Below are 23147 nucleotides of genomic sequence, written 5' to 3'. Positions count from 1 at the left end.
TAAGAAAGGAAACCCCACTAAATTTGTTGATACATTTCTATGGGAGTGACTAATGAAACAGCCCTAGACAGACTCAACTGTAGAGTTCATGGGTTCAATCCTAGCCAGGGCTCATTCATCAAAATTAAATGTGTACAGCAGCAATGCCTGAAAACCCCCAAATCCAGCCCCTTTTGTAGCTCCCATTGCTTACAATGGAAAAACTCCAGGGATGACCTTTTGACCCCATCTGCAATGAGCTGGCCCACTTGTGCAAGGCTAAACAAAACCCTACATTTCAAAGTTCATCTAGAACTTACAGTTAAACATTTAGCACTGGACAAACCTCAACACACACAAGGTGAGAGGGAAATCACAAAACGAACATTGAAACATACAGGTTAATCAATCTCTCTAATGCAGCTTGAAGATGAAGCTGCTATATAAATGCTAGGAATAATTTTGTTCCATGAGCTATATAAATTAAGCAGTGTATTTTTTACTTTCCACTAATTTTTATGTACCACAGCATGCTTGTTTCCACTCACTTCTCCTTTTATTTCTTTGGTCAACACAGCAAAAACAATTCCTGGTGGTTAATCATCTCATACTGTTATGAAACACTAAGGGTCTTTGCAATGAAGGGCAGATTTTTTTTCTCTCAGACTTACATATTTCTCATTGAAGGGCAATTAAAATAACTATAGTCGAGATGAACTAGAGATAGAGAGCACTGTGGAGGGCATAGTTTATTTTTATAAGTATCTAACATGAGCTTGAGTAAACAAGAGACGAATCAACAGGGACATGAATCTGAGCTGTTTATGTACAGAATATATGTCTCTCAGACATATTTTTAATAATGTGTTCTTTACCATGCTTTTGATAAACTATCTGGGTAAAGCCCTCACCAGGGAGTGGTACCTGGTAGTCCACTGCATCAGGTAGTTTTGGATGTGGGTTGCATGCACAGGCACTGAATGAATGCATGGGAGATCTCAAGCTTGCTTTGTCAACTTTAAGGCTGCTTCTCCCCTAGCAAATTTAGAGCCTTTTTTTAAACACTAGTATAGGAATTAGTGTAGACAAAGCTCAGACATTTTTATCATGGTATCAAAAAAACCACTAAGTTTGCTTGTGAAGACACAGCCTCAGTTGGAGAATATTCAGGATTGTTACAGTATACTGGCACAGATTCTGTACTAAAAGAGTATGTGTGTATTCCATAGATAAACCATCCTGTTTCGATGGAGCTAAATACACACACACACACACACACACACACACACACACACACACACACACACACACACACACACACACACACACCTTTCAAAAAGCTACCTTAAAAGAATGTTATGTTTGCAAAGCAATTTTGGTGAAAATCTTTCCCTGTGTTTTGAGCAGCTTTGGAAAGTAGATTAGAGTAAGCTAGATCTGAGTTTTTAAATTTCCAATTTACTGCTGCAGCTGTTGCAAAAGGCTTTTTGACCAAAAAAGTGGAACATTTTGTGTACACTAGAGAACTGTACCTTTGCAATTTACATTTGAGCCATCATAACTTGTAACAATGCTGTGTGACCTCACTAACCGTTCTGGCTAGGCTAAACCTGTTCAACATCTTAACACTCAGCATCTCCTCCTACTCTAGCAATACCAATGCATTATAAGTTCCACTATTTACTATGGATTCACTGCAGGCAGAGAAAGTGTCTCTCACACATAACATTTTATTCACTCACAAGATGTATGCAACTGACGCATGGCACTTTTTTGTTCCATTTGTTTGAAAATGCCACAGCTACAGACTCTCTCAGAGATATGTGAATCCCAGAGAGATCTATGTCAGTGTTCATAAAATACATTATTTTAAATTGCTTACAGCTTTATTGGTGAACTCAACTTCTTCAATTGTGTCAAAGACAGCAGCCCTCCTAGAGTTACAGAAGGCAAAGGTTTCTTTAAAGAAACAGCCGAGAGCAATTGCACAGTAGAATTTAATTGTCCACTGAGCAAATTATACCCTAGACGGGTCTTGATTATTTTATGGATCCTACTTATTACCGTTCATTTGAACGTTGTGTATTTTACATTGTCAGCAGCACATACTTATAAACAGAGGGGGCACACTGACTGTGCTGGGCCAAAGGGGATTTTATGACTCTCTAGGGTGAACAGTTTACCTAGGAAAGCTGTGCCTGCACTTAGTTTAATGTAAACTCTGATGAAAACCCAAACAAATGGCACATGACATGTTTATCATTTCAGTTCTAAAAATACCCTTAGACGCCAGCTTCCCCTGTTTGGAAGGTGTCACTGGATTTCCAAGTAGAGACAAAGGAATTTGGTACAATGACCCTGAATTCATCCCCGGAGAATGCCTAAAATGAATTTACTATACTATGAACACAGCATAGAATACATTTTATGTATAACAGATATTTGTAATTAAACATTTTATCTAGCTTAGGTACAGGCTAAAGTTTGAGGTTATGATTTGAAGCTGAATTAGGGTTAAAGCGCAGGTTCAAATGAATGTAAAATTGTGTTGAAATCCCTTGAATTGTTCACACAAGATTTTGTCCCAAATAGTAACATTTAGTAAGTATCACTATCCCTTATTTTGTAAGGGGAAACTGAAGCATAACATTGTTAAGTGACTTCTCCCACAGAAACTTGAAAGCTAGGACTAGAACCCAGGTCTAGAATGAGAAAACAATGAATGTTTTGGTTCATTGGTAGTTCTGGAAAAAAAAGTCAATTTTTTTGTTGTTGTTTCAGGTCCAACAAAACATCATTTCAAGTTGGAACTTAATTAAAAAATAAAATAAAATTGAAGGAAATTTTGAAACAAAACAAATTTGCAAAATGTTTCTGAATATGGGAATATGTATTTTAAATATTCCCCAGGTCTCCTGACTGCCAGGATATACCAGTCTGATGCCTTATTCATTGGACCATGCTACCTCCCATCCTGAGTAATGGACATTTCAAGAAATCTGTTTTTGCAAGCTATTTGAACACCCAAGTCACAACTGGATCTGAACTCTGGATCTGGCCTGAAACCAAATCATAGGAGTAAGTTTGGAGCCTCACAAATCAAAAGTAAAAGATGACTGATTAAAGTTTACCAATTTTGGTCCATTTCTAGGTAAGTGACTGGTCCAAGGCCATTAAGGAAGGAAGAAAGTGATGGAAAAACTGAAACAGACATTTGGATTTTCTTCTCACTTGGAAAGAGCACATATATTTCATGTGTGTGGATAGTGTGTCATTTTTAGAACATATTTTATATGCATGTGTGGAGTGAAATACACAAAAAGTTCACTTTCATTATTAGTATACACCTCTACCCCGATATAACGTGATCCGATATAACACGAATTTGGATATAACGCAGTAAAGCAGTGCTCCGGGGATGGGTGGGAGGGGGAGGGGGGCCTGCGTGCTCCAGCGGATCAAAGCAAGTTTGATATAACGCGGTTTCACCTATAACATGGTAAGATTTTTGGCTCCCAAGGACAGCGTTATATCGGGGTAGAGGCGTATGTGAATTATTAGTTCATGTACAAGATACTATATTGACAAAATACAGTATGTAAAACATGAGATATTTGTTATGCACAGAATCCACATATAAGTTACTTAATGTTCTTGGTGGGTGGCTTCCTGTCTCATGCTCAGGCTTCTGGACCATCATGCTCTCTGAATTTCACATGCAAAGTGCTAGATGACTGAGTCTTAGCACAAATGCCATAAAAGAGGAAATCGTCATATTATTCCATCAATTGTTTTTCCTAAGAAATTTTTTTGAGAATATATAACAAGCAGTCCAAGCATTTATTTTATTTAATTTGAACAGACAATGTCTGAATAAAGACAGTAAAATGCAGAGAGAAAACGGGCACAACTCAGAATAGTTTAGAAACTAGATTAGCAGCATAACCTACATTGTGTTAGTAAAATAACACAGTCAAAAACATTAATTCAGAGCATGCGTACTTACAGATGTGAAAGGGACACAAGGTCATTAAAAGAACCTTCGGGAACACTGGAAATATCATTACCATGAAGAGTCCTAGAGCAGGGAAAGAACAATAAGACATCAGAACACTGTATTGTCATGCTCCACCCCAAAATTTGAACAAATAGTTAGCTTTGGAACCAATATTTAACTGTCCCCACTGCAGAAACCCTACTAGCTTCATAACCCACCAGAGTCAGTGCTTTGTTATTTGTACTTTTACACAAAGATTTTATAAATAATGTTATCTGCAGTTAAAAATGTTAATAACAAATTTTTAATGTAAAAGGTGTCTTGCTTCTTTTTTTTAAAAAAATGAATCAATATAATTTAAGCATATTTTCTTTCAAACAGAAAAATAGGAAAGCATCTTTTCCTCCCTGCCACAGACACCCTTACTGCTGCACAGAGTCCCATTAGCTGAAAATACAAAGAAATCAAAGGAAAAGAGGGAATGTGAAAGATGAAATTAAACACTGACTACAGTGAAACTCCAGGCGGGAGTGAGGGTCCACGTGTATAGATATATTTGCAGGATTAGGGCCCACATTCCCACATCAGCAACAGAGTATACCAATATTCAGTGACAGACACATTTGCACATCCAGGCAAAATACTTGGAAATCAGTTCTTTGAAGAGCCTGTCCACCTTGGACATGGAAATCAACACCTTCCTAGTATTAACAGAGTATAACCACAGTCTTTCCTAGAAGGGTTCTAAATGTTTCTCAGACAATTTGAAAAGGTATTTTATTCCCCACCTCTTCCAAGAACTGTATTATTTCTATTTATATGGATGTCTGGAAGAATTTTTCTGATAATTTGTGGAACACACTATTTGAAAGGTGCTACAATAAAGGTAAGTCCTTACTCTACATATATACAGTTTGTACTGCACTAGTAATCAAACACCACAATCTGGATTGAGGGATCATAATGCCGTACAAACAAACAAAAAAGCACTTCTTGCACCAAAGAGCTTACAATCAAATTGAAAGAGGTGGCCCAAAAAGTGAGTGCATCAGGCTATGGGAAGGAATATAAGAACAGTCATACTGCGTTAGAACAATGGTCCATCTAGCCCTGTATCCTGTCTTCTAACAGTGGCTGTGCCAGATGCTTCAGAGGGAATGAACAGAACAGCACAATTTAATGATTGATCCATCTCGTCGTTTAGTCCCAGCTTCCGCCAGTCAGAGGTTTAGGGATATCCAGCACATGTGGTTGTATCCCTGACCATCTTGATTAATAGCAATTGATGGACCTATCCTCCATGAACTTATCTAATTCTTTTTAGAACGCAGTTATACTTTTGGCCTTTACAACATCCCCCGGCAACGAGTTTCACAGGTTGACTGTGTGTTGTGTGAAGAAGTACTTCCTTACGTTTGTTTTAAACCTGCTGCCTATTAATTTCATTGGGTGACACTTGGTTCTTGTATTATGTGAAGGAGTAAATAACACTTTGCTATTCATTTTCTCCACACCATTCATGATTTGATAGACCTCTATCATATCCCACCCTTAGTTATCTCTTTTCTAAGCTGAACAGTCCCCGTCTTTTAAAACTCTCCTGATATGGAAGCTGTTCCATACCCCTAATAATTTTTGTTGCCCTTCTCTGTATTTTTTCCAATTCTAATATAACTTTTTTGAGATGGGGCATCTAGAACTGCACACAGTATTCAAGTGTGGGCGTATCATGGATTTATATAGTGGCATTCCCAATGCACACACATTGCAGCTGAGGCCAAACTGACGAATGAATGACACGCACCTCCCTGCACCAGTGAGAATTTGGTCTTTAGGCTTTATTGGTCCTTCACAAGCCATGGACTATGCTACATGTTCATCTACTGGCACACTACCATTTCACATATATTCAGATTCAGAGATTCTCAAAAGTAATCACAGCAGAAATGTAGGAATAACACACCAGATCTAGTAAATTTCCCTCAGGGTGTACGTGGACAAGGAGCAGCTTTAGTTCCAGTCTTGTTACCTTGCTGAGATTTGCAACAGAGAAGTCATCCATGTATGGGGGTGTAGATTTCCAGGACATGCATTCTCTGCTGCTTTGGGCACCAGTACCCCGAAAACCTTGTTTTCTCACTGCTCTGACCCTGAAGCATCCTATTAAGTGTTTGACCCATCAAGAACAACTTGTGGCACTGACAACTTGAGCTGAATCTCCAGGCAATCCACCTTAGCTGGAAGGAGGAGCAGTCCAACACAGTATCTCCAGACAGAGGACACTTATTAACAAAACTAAAAACGAGCAACTCATTGGGCGTTACCTGGCATCCTTTCACACGAAATATTGTTATTGGTATAGGGACTGCAAGATTGGGCCTGTTCATGAAGTGCTCAAAAGCCAGAAGTGAATATAATGCCCTTGAACTAATTACCATTATAATGACCTCACTACTATGTTACATTTCTGATCTCTGCCATTATTTTTTTGTATGCCACAAATGGGGGATGCCTAATTTGCAGGCAACAGTGCAGTCGGAATGGAGTATTTACACTGATTTCCTGGGTTGTCTTAAGCCTCCTTATTTTGTAAATATTTAAATGAAAGCTGAGTTCAGCTTGTAAAAACCTGATCCCATGAGGGGCTCAACACCCACCATAAAGTCTGGATGCAAGGGCTCCCACAGCAACCAATCCATGTTGAAGGTCCTCAGATGTCACTGGAGATCATAAGCACCCTCTGTTGTGTTAGGTTACATTTGACCCAAACAAGTCTTTAAATATTTTGCCAGACATGCACACACATTAGTTCTTTTCATATAAAAAAATTAATGAAAACAAAATAATTTTAAAAGATCTGTCTACTTATGACCAGGACACTTACATTTCAATTTGTGCAGCTGCCAATCAACTAAATGATACTGCATAAACTGGATAGAAAAGCAAAGTGGTCCAGAGGAAGAGCACCTGTAGGAGTTTTACCAGCACACAGTATGCTATATTTATGGGAATGTACCTTTCCCACAGTATATGGTTTTCGATATGTACATGCACCCAACTACAGTTTATATTTCACTATATATCAACGATCCTTCTAGGCAGCAATTCTGAAAAGCTGGTGGAATATTTTGTAACTCATTTCATGACTGGGTCGTCACGTTATTGCAAAAGTCATGCTAATGACTGGGGCCTGGATTCTGCAAACACTTGTGTTGTGGCTTAACAGTAAACATGAGTGGTCCCATTCATTTCAATGGGGACTGCTCATGCGCCTGAAGTAGTGCATGTGCATAAGCACTTGCAAGATGGGTTCTGAAAGAAGGATAAAAAAAAAAAACATGAGCGAGAGAGACAGAGAAGGTGAGTAGCACAGCCAGAGAGGGAGAGAGAGAGATGACACGAAACATGTAATTAAATTATCCATTCATGGGTATTCTGATTTTCAGATACATATATTCTATTTGTTGTTAACAGAATAAATATAAGGAAAGCAGAAGGATTTGGAAAAATACTGAATCACGCATGAAAGAGGCCAGTTATCTTCAGAGGCAAGCACAGCTCAAGATGATGAAATATCGCATATACTTTAAAAAACAACAACCAACAACAATCCTGAAAATGTGGAAATTTTTTTGCTGATGTTTTCTCTTTTAAATTCTCCCGAGAACACAGCTAATACATGACAATAACAGATTGCACACTGTCACTCGGAAGCACTTTCTCCCCTCTGGAGAATTGATTTTTAATAACAACATAGATGACATGTGGCAAGAGTTGTAGCTGACACCAGAGTTTTGCAGGCCATAATAAATCAAATCAATCTGGAGGTTTCCAAATGTATAGAGCACAGACAGAGACTCCCTTTCGGGCTTCATTTCACTAATGTTGTTTTGTGCAGGACTGAGAGGGCTCAGTGTTATCTCCCTTGAAGCAGGAGGTTCTTCTAAGATTTGATTAGCAGATCTTCAAAGAAAGCCAAGAGCCAGCATTTGAATTTTTAAAAGCCACTCTTTGTTTGTGTCGCAGTCCAGTCATGACCGTAGAAACTGAAATTAAATTACGACTCAGCTACTAAAACCCCTGGAGTGACCAAAAACTGGGAATGGAAACATGGTTAGGAGTGCATGCCCAGTGGGAAGAATGACTTTAAGCATTTGCCATATAACAGCACCCACAGCCACCAGGAACCTCTCCGGACTGACTGAGCCCTAATAATTATACTTTGCTTTTCTACATAACCTTCTATCGAAGGATCTCAAAGCACTTTGCAAATACTCAGGGCATTCTTTGAGATGCTGCAAACCCACAATTCCAGAAAAGTCAATAGCATCTGCAGATGCACATACAACGCTAATAGAAAAGGGTATGCCTTCAAAGTAAGGAAGAGAACATGATTTCTTCTCTTCAGCCCAGAAAGAAGAATGAAAACACACAGCAGGTTAAAATTTCAGGAGCTTACATATGATGTTTAATTAGGAGCAGAAGTTTAAGATTAAGATTGGTAGATTACATCTACCAATTAAGATGTAGCAATATGTTTTGGTCACAACTAGAGCTGGGCAAAAAACGTTCAGTGAACAGTAAATTTGCCTTGCCAAAAATAATTTTTGGGGCGCTGAAACTATTTGTGAATTTGAGTCAAATTCGGCAAATAGTTTCAACTGAAACCCCCCCCTCCCACCCATGAACACAAACATTCAGAAAATGTGGTTTCAAACTGACCTTTCATTTTGAATTGTTTTCCTTGACCCAAACAATTTTTTGGGGGTGGGGGCCTTTTTGTTTTGACAAGCAAAACTAAAAAAAAAAAAATCAGTTTTATTTGAAACGAACCTATTTCCCCCCTGGATTTCCCATTTTAGCCATTGAACTGAAAAATCAACTATTCGCTGAGCTCTAGTCACAGCCAGACTTGATGGTTAGAGGCCTATGAGAAAAGCCGAAGGTCTCAATCCAGTGGACAAATGACCTCCACCCAACTGGCACATTCACTTATGTCTCAGCAGAGGCCAAGCATTGAATGCACATAGAGATTTCACTATTCTTCTCACCAGGGCAGGATTTAGCACCTCAAAAGGGCAGTTTGGAGAAGATCATGCTGTGGGTGCCCATAATGTAGCTGTTTGGTGGAGAAAGAAAAGTCTTCAATCTCCAAGGCTATCAGTCTGGTCTCTTCATGAGCACTGCAATCACTGAGTATTTAAAATCGAGCCTAATAGAAAGGTCAGAGCTATGGGAAAAATGTTGTTTCATAAATCTTACTCCTTCAAAGTCCCACTGCAGCATTTTAGCCGGCAGTAGCAAATCCCCCAGACAGCAATCAGTCACTGTCTGCCAAATAGCTCTGTGAGGTAAGTCTTCAGTGGGGTGCATAGTACTATAGTTTGAACATGAAGACCTACTACCACTGATGTAACCATGGTTTACTTTCCTCCCCAGTGTTTCATTTAAGATGTAGAAACTTGTCATCTGTACAGTTTAGCAGGAACAAATCAACGCAAGATCAAACCAAAGGGGACAGACAGTTACGTTAATAAGAAAAATACTTGGCACCTCTACTGCCGTTTTGAACAGCAAATCCCAAATCACTTTGTAAAAGTAGGTAAAAGTGACATGCTCATTTTACCAGTGGGGAAACTGAGGCACAGGGCAGGTACGAATCCTGCCCAACTTCACACAAGTCAGTGGCAGAGCTGTGAAAAGAACGTAGGTTTCTTCATTCTTGGTTTATATTATGGTGGGCCTGGATGATCAAAGGACTACCTTGAACAACGTGGCAGACAAGTGTATTACATGTATTATTATCTTTTGTGATAATAATACATGTAAAGTGGATTTGCTGGGAAATATCTAGGGGGAGGTGAATGCAAATCTGCCCCCCAAACACGCTGTTCCTGGAATCTGAAGTTCAAAGCCCAAACTCTATAAAGTAAAGACTGAACTTATGCGGCAACACTGTTCATAAGTTTTTGGAGAGAAAGCAAAGTGTAGACACAGGCCTGTTTAGGCAGTCTCACTTACTGAGGATATCACAGTGTTGGCAGGGAATTGTGCAGCCTATAAAAATCCCTGATCAGGAGGGAGACACGCAGGTCTCTGCGCAAGAGAGGTGATGACTGAGGAGCCAGGTGCCTAGAATGAGTGCTTTTTGTGGACCATGGATGTGAAGTACAAATATAGTTGACCTGAATTGTGACACTCAGATGTGGCCATCCCATGGGTGTTTGAAATCTGAGCCCAAAACCAACTTTACAAATGGATCCCTTTCTTTACAATGAAAGCTGTGGCTTCAAACAGCCCTAGACTTGAGGGGACTTGAAATCCACATCTGTATTGCACCACTTGAATTTAACTCTTCTAAGAAGAAAGACTATGAAGCTTCATTTCTTTTACAATACTTGAAAGTTCCTCCTACGCTACACAAACTAGGGACCAGAGTTTTGCGACCACTAATCTTGGCCATCCTGCTGCTCCATGCTATACCAGAACTTACTTAACAAAGGGGAAAAGACGGTTACTCACCGTTGTAACTGTTGTTCTTCGAGATGTGTTGCTCATATCCATTCCATTAGGTGTGTGCGCGCCGCGTGCACGATCGTCGGAAGATTTTTACCCTAGCAACACCGGCGGGTCGGCTGTGGAGCCCCCTAGAGTGGCGCCTTCATGGCGCTGAATATATACCCCAGCCGACCCGGCGCCCCCTCAGTTCCTTCTTGCCGGCTACTCCGACAGTGGGGACGGGGGGCGGGTTTGGAATGGATATGAGCAACACATCTCGAAGAACAACAGTTACAACGGTGAGTAACCGTCTTTTCTTCTTCGAGTGCTTGCTCATATCCATTCCATTAGGTGACTCCCAAGCCCAACTTAGGTGGTGGGGTCGGAGTGAGACATTGCTGTGTGCAAAACCGCTGATCCGAAGGCAGCATCGTCCCTGGACTGCTGCACTAGTGCATAGTGTTCTGTAAACGTGTGGACTGACGACCAAACCGCAGCTCTACAAATGTCCTGGATCGGAACTTGCGCCAGGAAAGCCGTGGAGGAAGCTTGGGCCCTCGTGGAGTGAGCGGTGAGGTGTGGTACTGAGACACCTGCCAGGTCGTAGCAAGTCCGGATGCAAGACGTAATCCAGGAGGATAGGCGTTGTGAGGAGACCGGTGAGCCTTTCATTCGGTCGGCCACTGCAACGAAGAGTTGCGTCGGCTTTCTAAAGTGCCTTGTGCGGTCAATATAGAAGGCCAGGGCCCTGCGTACGTCCAGAGAATGCAAACGTTGATCCTGGCGAGTGGCATGTGGTTTAGGATGAAAGACCGGGAGAAATATATCCTGGTTGATATGAAAAGGAGAAACCACCTTAGGGAGAAAGGCAGGATGTGGGCGGAGCTGCACTTTATCCTTATGGAAAACTGTGTAAGGGGGCTCGGATGTAAGCGCCCTGAGTTCAGAAACGCGCCTTGCTGAGGTGATGGCTACGAGGAAGGCTGTCTTCCAGGATAGGTACAGAAGTGAACAGGTGGCCAGTGGCTCGAATGGAGGACCTGTGAGCTTGGAGAGAACCAGGTTGAGGTCCCACGTCGGAACGGGCTGACGTTGTTGTGGGTACATCCGGTCTAAGCCCTTGAGGAATCTAACGACCATCGGGTTAGAGAATACCGAAGACGCGAGTTCCCCTGGGTGAAAGGCCGATATAGCGGCCAGGTGAACTCTAATTGAAGATATCGCCAACCCTTGCTGTTTTAGGGAGAGGAGATATTCCAATATGAGAGGAATAGGTGCCTGTAACGGGGACATGGCTCGTTGTTCGCACCAACAGGAGAACCGCTTCCACTTGGCCAAGTATGTGGTCCGTGTTGAGGGCTTCCTACTGCTCAGCAGAATCTGTTGGACAGAGTGCGAGCACTGCTGCTCTGCCTGGGTGAACCATGGAGCAGCCACGCCGTGAGGTGGAGTGATTGCAGGTCGGGGTGACGCAGGCGGCCGTGGTCCTGAGAGATGAGATCCGGGCATAATGGAAGCGGGATCGGTGTCCGAACCGAGAGCTCCAACAGCGTGGTGTACCAATGTTGTCTCGGCCACGCTGGGGCGATCAGAATCACCTGCGCCTGGTCTCTGCGCAATTTGAGCAGTACCTTGTGAACCAGAGGAAACGGAGGGAAGGCATAAAACAGGTGGTCTTTCCAGGGAAGGAGAAACGCATCCGAGAGGGAGCCCGGAGCTCGACCTTGCAGGGAGCAGAACACGTGGCACTTCCTGTTGTCTCGAGATGCAAACAGGTCTATCTGGGGAAACCCCCACTTCTGGAAAACGGAATGTATGATGTCCGGACGGATAGACCACTCGTGTGTTTGAAAGGACCTGCTGAGTCGGTCCGCCAGAGTGTTCTGGACTCCAGGGAGGAACGATGCCATGAGATGGATTGAGTGGGCGATGCAGAAGTCCCACAGGCGCATGGCCTCTTGGCATAGAATTGACGAACGTGCTCCTCCTTGCTTGTTGATGTAAAACATGGCCGTGGTGTTGTCGATGAGAACTAGCACACAGCGGCCACGTAGGAGGTTGAGAAATGCCTGGCACGCCAGGCGCACCGCCATCAGTTCCCGAACATTGATGTGCAGGGCTAGCTGAGGTGCAGTCCACAGGCCCTGGGTATGGTGTTCGTTGAGATGGGCGCCCCAACCCAGAGATGAAGCGTCTGTGACCAGGTGCAGAGAGGGTTGTGGGGCGTGAAACGGCATCCCCTCGCAAACCACATTGCGATCTAGCCACCAGGTGAGGGAGGTCAGGACCGAGTTCGGGACCGTGACCACCATGTTCAGGCTGTCCCGATGTGGGCGGTATATTGATGACACCCAGGTCTGGAGTGGGCGAAGCCGAAGTCTGGCATGCCTGGTTACGTACGTGCAGGAAGCCATGTGACCCAGCAGGGTAAGGCACGACCTCACCGTGGTAGTTGGGAAGGCCTTGAGCCCTTGAATGAGGCTCGTGATGGTGCAAAAGCGGTTGTCTGGCAGGATGGCTTGTGCACGCCTGGAGTCTAGAACCGCGCCGATGAATTCTATTCTCTGGGTAGGTTCTAGAGTGGATTTGTCCTTGTTGAGTAGGATGCCCAACTTGTTGAATGTGTGCACTATTATGTGGACGTGAGCTCGAACTTGCTCCTTGGTGCGACCGCGTACCAGCCAGTCGTCTAGGTACGGGAACACCTGTATCCCTTGCCGACGAAGGTACGCTGCCACGACAGCCATACATTTCGTGAATACCCTTGGGGCCGAGGATAGGCCGAAGGGAAGGACTGCAAACTGGTAGTGCACCTTGCTTACCACGAACCGCAGGAAGCGTCTGTGAGGCGGGTAAATTGCGATGTGAAAGTATGCATCTTTCATGTCGAGGGCGGCGAACCAGTCTCCAGGATCGAGGGAAGGGATAATGGTCCCCAAAGAGACCATGCGGAACTTCAACTTTACTACGAATTTGTTGAGTCCGCGCAAGTCCAAGATGGGTCGCAGACCTCCTTTGGACTTGGGAATGAGGAAGTAACGGGAATAGAATCCCCTGCCCCTTAACTGCACTGGAACCTCCTCTATGGCCCCCATAGCAAGGAGCGTGGAAACTTCCTGTATAAGAAGTTGCTCGTGAGAAGGGTCCCTGAAGAGGGACAGGGAAGGGGGGGAAGAGGGGGGGATTGAAGAAAACTGGATAGCATATCCCCTGTCCACCGTGCGAAGGACCCAACGGTCCGAAGTTATAAGGGACCAGGCACTGTGGAAATGGGAAAGGCGATCCCGAAAGGATGGGGCTGGATCCTGTGGGATGACTGGGGCGCCGTCCTCGACCGCACCTTCAAAAGTTCTGCCTGGGGCCTGAAGGTGGTCTAGGTGGCCCCTGGTTCTGACCAGGTTGAGGGCCGGTCCACCTTCTTCTACCACCTCGCCCTCGCCTCCGGGTCGATTCCTGTCTCTGACGAGGCGGGGGGGGGTAGAAGCGCTGAGGCTGCGGTCTAAATGGCCTGCGCTGAGGGCCCACAACATGCATCCCCAAGGAACGCATGATCGTCCTGGAGTCCTTGAGGCTCTGCAGGCGAGAGTCCGTCTTTTCTGAAAACAGCCCTTGTCCTTCAAAGGGCAGATCCTGCAGGGTTTGCTGCAGTTCCTGAGGCAGACCCGAAACCTGGAGCCAGGAGATCCTCCGCATAGCGATACCTGAGGCCAGGGTTCTCGCAGCAGAGTCCGCTATGTCTAAGGAGGCCTGTAAAGAGGTCCGAGCCACCTTCTTACCCTCCTCCACCAAGGCTCCAAACTCCTCCCTGGACTCTTGGGGAACCAACTCCTTGAACTTCCCCATAGAGTTCCAGGAGTTAAAGCTATAGCGGCTCAAGAGCGCCTGTTGATTAGCCGCTCTAAGTTGCAGCCCTCCGGCTGAGTAAACTTTACGGCCGAATAAATCGAGGCGCTTAGCCTCCTTCGATTTGGGCGCTGCGGCCTGCTGACCGTGGCGCTCCCTTGCGTTCACTGATGCCACCACCAGTGAACACGGCTGGGGGTGGGTATACAAGTACCCGTAGTCTTTAGACGGGACAAAGTATTTCCTTTCCACCCCTCTCGCTGTGGGTGGGATAGAGGCAGGAGTCTGCCATATCGTAGATACATTGGCTTGTATCGTGCGGATCAGGGGTAACGCCACCCTCGATGGGGCATCCGCTCCGAGGATATTCACGATCGGGTCGTGCACCTCCACTATCTCCTCCGCCTGCAGGTCCATATTACGGGCCATCCGACGCAGAAGATCTTGGTGAGCCCGAAGATCTATTGGAGGTGGACCTGTGCACGATGTGCCCGCCACTGCCTCATCCGGAGAGGAAGAGGAAGATGCCTCCGGTGGAACAGGATCCAAGGGAGGGTCCTGGTCTCCCTGCTCCTGGGCCGGAGCATCACCTGCGCTTGAGTCCAGGGCGTCAGGTGGTGCGGACACGGAAGCCTCCATGCCCCCTGGCGGAGGCCGAGAGATGGTGGACTCCGGGGCCCTTCTTACAGAGTGACCGGAGCGAGAGGTCGAAGCAACTGGAGCCCCTTGCGCCTGATGGTACGCCCACGGGGTCCAAAACGACCAGTGAGATGGGCCATGAGAATGGTCCTCTGTTATGTTCTGCCAATGGCCCAAGTCCTGTTCCTCGGCTTGCCCCTGAGGGGGGTATGCCGATCTCGAGAGGTCCTCCGAGGAGCGAGACCCCGATCTCGATGGCCATGGCGGTGCCGAGAGCGTCGAGACTATTCCCGTGGGCTGCGGTGCCGCACGGTGCCGGTCTGGAGATGATCTATCTCCACGCGGTGCCGGCGATCGGTGCCGGGACCGCGACCGGTGCCGATGACTTCGTCAGTGCCGGGAGTCGGATCTGGACCTCGACGAGGACCTGGAGTATGCCCGGTACCGGGAGCGGCCTCTCGACGTCGAGCGGCGACCGTAGCGGTGCCGAGAACTACGTCTCGACGTTGATCGGTGCCGACGATCATAGCGGTGCCGAGACGTAGAGCGGTGCCGCGAAGAAGATCTTGGCCGCGAGTACGACCGGTGCCGAGGTGATATTCGGTGCCGGGACTGCGAGCGGCGTGGGGACCTGCTTCGGGACCTGGATCGGTGCCGAGGTTCCAGCCCTTGCGATGGAGGGCGCATCAAGGCAGGTTTCCCCCTCGACTGGACCGGGCGAGGCAACGGTGCCGTCGGTGCCGGTGGTTGAGGCGGTGCCGGCTCCGTGAGAGCTATTAAGTCTCTCGCCGCCGCGAAGGTCTCTGGCGTCGACGGGAGGCACTGTATCACCGCCGGCCTCGGTGGAGACGCCGTCTGCACCGGACTCAACGGCCTCGGCGCCGGAGTCGACGGTGCTGGAGGCACCTGTTTCCGGTGCTCCACCGGCGTACGCGGCTCTACCCCCGGCACTGGGGGAGCCAGCGTCTTCGGCACGGAGGTCCCCGTCTTATGGGCTTTCTTATGCCCTGGGGATAATGACCGGCGCCGAGGCACTTGCTGTGCTTGCGGTGCCGATGAGGTCCGGTGCCGGGAAGGCTCATCTGACGCCACTCGCGTGGTCGTCATGGCCGGTGCCGCCGGGGCACTGCGCACCGAGGCGCTAGGTGCCGGGGCCTGACTTGTAGATGGAGCGTCCGGACTAAGTGCCGCCTCCATCAGGAGTTGCCGGAGCCGAAAGTCCCGCTCCTTCTTGGTCCTTGGTCTGAAGGCCTTACAGATCTTGCACTTATCTGTTTGATGGGACTCTCCCAGGCACTTCAGACAGGAATCGTGCGGGTCGCTCGTGGGCATAGGTTTAGCGCAGGAGGCGCACAGCTTGAAGCCGGGAGCGTTGGGCATGAGCCCGGCCCCGCGGCCGGGGGAGAAAGGGGGAGACGACCCCCTTAATCCCCTGAACTATTATAACAACTAGACAACTCTTAAAACTATTGAACTATTTAACTATAAACACTAGGACTATAACTATAACTATAACTGCGAATAACGAACTAAGCTAGGGAGAGTGGAGAACAGCTAAGCAGCGCTCCACAGTTCCAACGACCGTCAGGGGCGGTAAGAAGGAACTGAGGGGGCGCCGGGTCGGCTGGGGTATATATTCAGCGCCATGAAGGCGCCACTCTAGGGGGCTCCACAGCCGACCCGCCGGTGTTGCTAGGGTAAAAATCTTCCGACGATCGTGCACGCGGCGCGCACACACCTAATGGAATGGATATGAGCAAGCACTCGAAGAAGAAAAATACTCTCCTGCAAAGCCCCCAAACCTTAACAATGGTTATAACTTTAGACGGGTAGTTCCAAAATACTTTGTAGAGAACCAGAGTGACAATCCACTCTCTTAGGCCTGGTCTACATTGGGGGGAGGGATCAATCTAAGTTATGCAATTTTAGCTACGTGAATAACGTAGCTGAAGTCGATGTACTTAGATCTACTCACCGTGGTGTCTTCGCTGCGGTGGATCGACTGCTGCCACTCCCCCATCGATTCTGCCTGCGCCTCTCGCGGTGATGGAGTACAGGAGTCGACGGGAGCGCGCTCGGGAGTCGATTTATCACGTCGAGACTAGACGTGATAAATCGACCCCCGCTAGATCGATCGCTGCCCGCCGATCTGGCGGGTAGTATAGACACACCTTGAGATGTTGGTAGGTGAACGTGTGTCACATAACACTGTGTTAGTAGCTTTGTAAAACGATTCAGAAAAGTCAAAGATATTAAGGAGCCCTTTGAGGTTCCCTTTATATATTCCACTCTATTTTGCTTCAAGGGGATCCAACTTGGGAGAGCAAGGCAGAACAAAAAGTCAGAGAGAAAGTAAAGGGCACTTTAAGAAGGAAAAATCCATGATTTCAAGAAATAGGACTCATTCCCCCTAACTGTTCAGACTCCCCAAGTCTGGAGTCTTAAGAGAAAAAAAGATCTTTGTTTTTTGTTTAGTTTAGTTTTATTTGGGGAGGGCAAAAGCATGGAGCGAAGTTCCCTTTTTCCCAATTGTGTTCCCTAACTTTGCTTCCAAGAAAAAATAAAGAAGGCACTAGTAAATTTGTCCTTACCACAGGAGATTTGGGACAAGAGGCAGAGCAGTCTTTTTCGAAAAAAAGAGAGTAGAGGTGAGGTTGCCTACTACTTTCCTTTTAATAGGGTATGCTGGGAATGGGAGGAGTCTAAGGCCCTAAATAATACCATGTCTTCTCCACCTTAATACTGAAGGAAAGCATCACTAGGGAAAGAAGTGCTGAACTGAAGAACAAGATTGGAGGCTGTTGGAGGCTTATAGGCCAGAACTTTCCTATTTAGAAACGCCTATAGACTTTTTAAAGAGGATAACATGGAGATTCATTAACAATTTGCTCACTAGGCACCACTGGGGGATTGGGTGCTAAGAAGTTATATGTGTTTGCTACCATGATAATTACCATTGCATCCGAAGAACTACTTCACTGAGGTTCTTTACCCCACCATTTCTGTGGTGGATAGGGCATTGATTCACAACTGTGCTACTGGAGAGAATTTGAAATGTCAGAAAGAAGCTATATGTGATAACTAACAGCAAACAGAAGAGAGATAAGGAATAAAAAGCCCTGGGTTTTTAAAGTGATATCTCCCTTGCTCTGAACTCAACTGCAAATCAGGTGTATTGCATCTCAAAGTGTACAAGCAAGTACCTTTTATAACTCGAGGGACATAAATACTAATGAGAATCTTGATTACACATTTTCTGGTTCATGCATATGTTAGGCTCTTTTCCTGTTCTGGTTTTCATGCTAATGTTCTTTATAGAAAGAAGAACTGGAGTCAGAATGTCTAAGGCTGAGCATGGAAGTACACAATTGCTATTACTAAAGGTCTGTTTATCAGAGTCGTGTATCTTCTCCAAACTGAGGGACATTAGAAAAATGGTAGTGCAAGCAGCTTAATGTGAGCTGAGGTTTCATCTGTGAGCATAAATATTTACTACATGTAGGGTAGACCACTGGTGATATGGGGAGAGATGATCCCCAGAAAATTCATAAAAATTGCAATTTTCCTTCCCAATATTTTCTTTTGCTGATCATTCATTGGGTTTAAGTCATTTATTTGCATCCACACTGCCCAAATTAAAAAAAAAAGATGGAAAGCCTGTTTCTCCTCTCCATATCATACTCCTGGTCACATGGTGCTGACTCAACCCTTTTCCCAATTATTAAACTGCATTACAAACAGCTACAAATATTAAATACACCTCTACCTCGATATAACGCTGTCCTCGGGAGCCAAAAAATCTTACCGCATTATAGGTGAAACCGCGTTATATTGAACTTGCTTTGACCCACCGGAGTGTGCAGCCCCGCTCCCCCCAGAGCACTGCTTTACCACGTTATATCCAAATTCGTGTTATATCGGGTCGCGTTATATCGAGGTAGCAGTGTATTTGTGTAATGTTACTTTTCTATGTAAGTGATAGCTTTGGTTGTCACAGATATGTTATACAATCACAGATGGGACAGGAGATGGTCCATGGTGATATATTATATGGTCTATATGAAATAGTTTGAGAGCCCCTATTATATAGCATCACTTTCATCCTTATATATGTTTGATCAGTAATTTACAATAATAAAAAGAGAGATCAATGCAGGTTTGTATGTGGTGGTGGCAAATTTGAGATGAGGGACATCCCTTTACAGGAGGCACAGTTCTTGTGAGGTATGATCAAAAGAAAATTTCCTTAAAGTAAAAATTTAATGTTTTTATTGCATGCTATAGCAAGGAGGTGGAACAATAAAGCTGAGGTATAAACCATTAAATAGGGCAAGAAGAGTTATGGATTGTCTTGCACAGTCAAACCTTGTATCATTATTACATGGTAGATCCTAATTTCTCTCTGATCTGAGAGGTTCTCATTTGTCACAGCAATTCACAGAGCCACAGGTATGAAGTATGAAAGTAAAGTACACAACCAGCCTGTTGTTGTCTTTTCCCTGCCATGTGAATGTTTCTGTTCTGATTCTTGATTTCCATTGAGTACCAGGTGAGCAAAACATCTTGCAGAGTAGAGCTGTGGTAACTTAATTTAAAGAGTTTCGCCTGATTTCTGCATTCAGTATGCCCTTCCCCCCATGCTCATCCCATGATTTTGATCCTACTCATACTATGCTTTCAGTGCATTGTATCACAGAGGGGATTCTCATCGGCTGGCCCATCCTGACAACCAGCTTAGACAGACAGCTACCTCCAATTCTATGTCACACCGCTTGCCAACCTTACCATCCTTGGGAACAGTGAAAACAGATACCTATACCCATCCTCGTAGAGGCAGAGAATAACTGTTGCAGGCACTAATTTCTCAGCCTGACAGGGAGAAGTCACGTCTTAATTTGGCTCTCCCATGCCAGAACATTACAAAGCCATATATCTGGCTGGTATAATCATCTCTGTTCACACTGGTTTCTGTGTACACAACATTCAGGAACTGTCCTGTGAAATTCAGTAGGGTTCTACAGAAGTTCAAGCTTTGTTAAAAACTTTTAGGATTTAAAAGAGACATACTTGTTATAGCTTCTGAGGCATCCTCTAGAAAATTTTACCCATGCTCTAGAGTTCTATCGGTTTCTATAGGCCACAGGGGAATAAATGGAGAGATGTTTTCCTCCATTCTGCACAGGCTGCTACCATTTTGTATTCCAACAGACAAACACACTGTAGGCTGTCCCGTGGAGACCTTTCTTGCTCATTCTTGTCCCCATAATATTAAAGCAAGGACATTTATACTGAAAGTATATGGTTATTCTTTGTATATGAAAAAGCTTACCATTCACCTGCGTCACCTAGATGTAAAGGGAAATCATGCCTCACCAATCTACTAGAATTCTTTGAGGGGGTCAACAAGCATGTGGACAAGGGGGATCCAGTGGATATAGTGTACTTAGATTTTCAGAAAGCCTTTGACAAGGTCCCTCACCAAAGGCTCTTAAGCAAAGTGAGCTGTCATGGGATAAGAGGGAAGGTCCTCTCAGGGATTGGTAACTGGTCAAAAGATAGAAAACAAAGGATAGGAATAAATGGTCAGTTTTCAGAATGGAGAGAGGTAAATAGTGGTGTCCCTCAGGGGTCTAGACTGGGCCCAGTCATAGGCACGGGAAGTAGGGGTCCCAGCTACTGACCACAGATGCAAGGTCCCGCATCTTGGCTGCTGGCCCTGTGCTTGGGGGTCCCGGCTGCTGGCCCTGTGCTTGGGGGTCCCATCCCGCTCCTGGCCACACACGCAGGGTCCTGGCTGCTGGCTCCACTCCCGCCCGCGCACACGGTGTCCCGCATCCCGGCTGCCGGCCCCATGCCCGCCCCGCTCCTGGACATGCATGCAGGGTCCCGACTACCAGCCCTGCTCCCGACTGTGTATTTGGGTCCTGTCTGACGGCTCCACTCCCGGCCGCGCACGCAGGGTCCCAGCTGCCAGCCCTGCATGTAGGGCTCTGCTATTGGCCCCATGCCTGCCCCCAGCCGTGGCGCCAGCCTTGACTCATTATCCCTGTACTTGTCCCCCCTTCTGGAGACACGGCCCTGCTTCTGGCCTCAGCTTGGTGAGGGGTGGGGCAATGGTAGGGGGCGCACGAGGTAAAATATTTGGGGAGAGTTTTGCTGGCTTTCATCATCCCTGCTATAAAAGTGTTCCAGCACCACTGGGACCAGTCCTATTCAATATATTCATAAATAATCTGGAAAACAGAATAAACAGTGAAGTGGAAAAATTTGCAGATGATACAAAACTACTCAAGATAGTTAAGTCCCAGGCAGACTGCAAAGAGCTACAAAAGGATCTTTCAAAACTGGGTGATTGGGCAACAAAATGGCAGATGAAATTCAGTGTTGATAAATGCAAAGTAATGCACACTGGGAAACATAATCCCAACTATACATATAAAATGATAGGGTCTAAATTGGCTGTTACCACTCAAGAAAGAGATCTCGGAGTCATTGTGGATAGTTCTCTGAAAACATCCACTCAATGTGCAGTGGCAGTCAAAAAAGCGAACAGAATGTTGGGAATCATTAAGAAAGGAATAGATAATAAGACAGAAAATATCATATTGCCTCTATATAAATCCATGGTATGCCCACATCTTGAATATTGCATGCAGATGTGGTCGCCCCATCTCAAAAAAGATATATTGGAATTGGAAAAGGTTCAGAAAAGGGCAATAAAAATGATGAGGGGTATGGAATGGCTGCCGTATGAGGAGAGATTAATAAGATTGGGACTTTGCAACTGGGAAAAGAGATGACTAAGGGGGATATGTTAAAGTTCTATAACATCATGACTGGTATGGAGAAAGTAAATAAGGAAGTGTTATTTATTCCTTCTCATAACACAAGAACTAGGGGTCACCAAATGAAATTAATAGGCAGCAGGTTTAAAACAAACAAAAGGAAGTATTTCTTCACACAATGCAGAGTCAACCTGTGGAACTCTTTGCCAGAGGATGTAGTGAAGGCCAAGACTATAACAGGGTTCAAAAAAGAACTAGATAAGTTCATGGAGGATAGGTCCATCAACGGCTATTAGCCAAAATGGACAGGGATGGTGTCTCCAGCCTCTGTTTGCCAGAAGCTGGGAATGGGTTTTGGGATGGATCACTTGGTGATTACTTGTTCTGCTCATTCCCTCTGGGGCACATAAATTAAAATAAATTAAATTTTAAATGAAATTAATGGAGATATCCTATCTCCTAGAACTGGAAGGGACCTTGAAAGGTCATCAAGTCCAGCCCCCTGCCTTCACTAGCAGGCCCAAGTACTGATTTTGCCCCAAATCCCTAAGTGGCCCCCTCAAGGATTGAACTCATAACCCTGGGTTTAGCAGGCCAATGCTCAAACCACTGGCCACAGAAGACAGGATACTGGGCAAGATGGACCTCTGGTCTGACCCAGTGTGGCCGTTTTTATGTGTCAGCTGGTACAGGATGTGTTGCACAGAAGTACAAGTACATTGAAGCTAATTGTGTGAAAATATTTATGGTGTACTGAATCAAGTGAGAGCCATCTGCTCATTAAAAATCCTGCAGTCATCGACAGCATCCTAATAAGCTGTAACGCAGACTTATTGAACAAGTATTACTTACAGCACTCGAAGAGACTTGAGTCCATTAAATGCATGTGTTGGAATACACCGGAGTCTGTTGTAGCTCAGGATCCTAGGAGAATCAGAAAATGCAGAAATATGTTTCTTTGCTTATTTTGCTACTAATTTACTTAAGAAGCAGCATGGAAAGCCATCAGTTTACATAACAAGAGAGATACTCATTGTTTAATGCAACTGTTTTTTTTGTACTGAACAACAAAACTGATGCCGGAACCACTGATTACTTACAGTGTTGATAGTTGAGTCATGTTGATGAAGGTGTAATTGGCCAATATGCTGATGCTGTTGTTGCTCAAGTCACTAAAGAAATACACACAGCAGATACATCATTCATACAAATGACTTTAAAAACAAGTCATTTTTAAATGTTAAAGTAGACTCAAGCAGCAAAGTAAGCAATTTCAAAGCTAGCCATTATCAATTGACATCATCTCTTATAATCAGCGTTGGAAGAATCCTACAGCAAGGCACATCAGACTATTTCTCTACAAGACTCTCAAGCATCTTCTAGGGCACATTTTCAGTGCATTGCAA

The 23147-nt window shown here is 45.2% G+C and overlaps 1 protein-coding gene across 2 annotated transcripts in view; it reads right to left on the bottom strand.

The window, feature by feature from the left end:
- SLIT3 (slit guidance ligand 3) overlaps positions 1–23147 on the bottom strand; it is a 793796-nt gene that overhangs the window by 125894 nt on the left and 644755 nt on the right. For both annotated transcript variants that reach the window (XM_005295705.5, XM_065554865.1), the window contains 3 exons: positions 22842–22913; positions 22594–22665; positions 3986–4057 (listed from right to left, as the gene is read on the bottom strand). In XM_005295705.5, the coding sequence (XP_005295762.1) occupies positions 3986–4057; positions 22594–22665; positions 22842–22913 (216 nt within the window). The remainder of the gene's footprint in view (positions 1–3985; positions 4058–22593; positions 22666–22841; positions 22914–23147) is intronic.

This window comes from Chrysemys picta, chromosome 8 (genome assembly GCF_011386835.1).
Source record: "Chrysemys picta bellii isolate R12L10 chromosome 8, ASM1138683v2, whole genome shotgun sequence".
Lineage (NCBI taxonomy): Eukaryota > Metazoa > Chordata > Testudines > Emydidae > Chrysemys > Chrysemys picta.
Note: the sequence above shows the minus strand (reverse complement) of the source record. Positions and strands in the feature narration are given on the sequence as shown.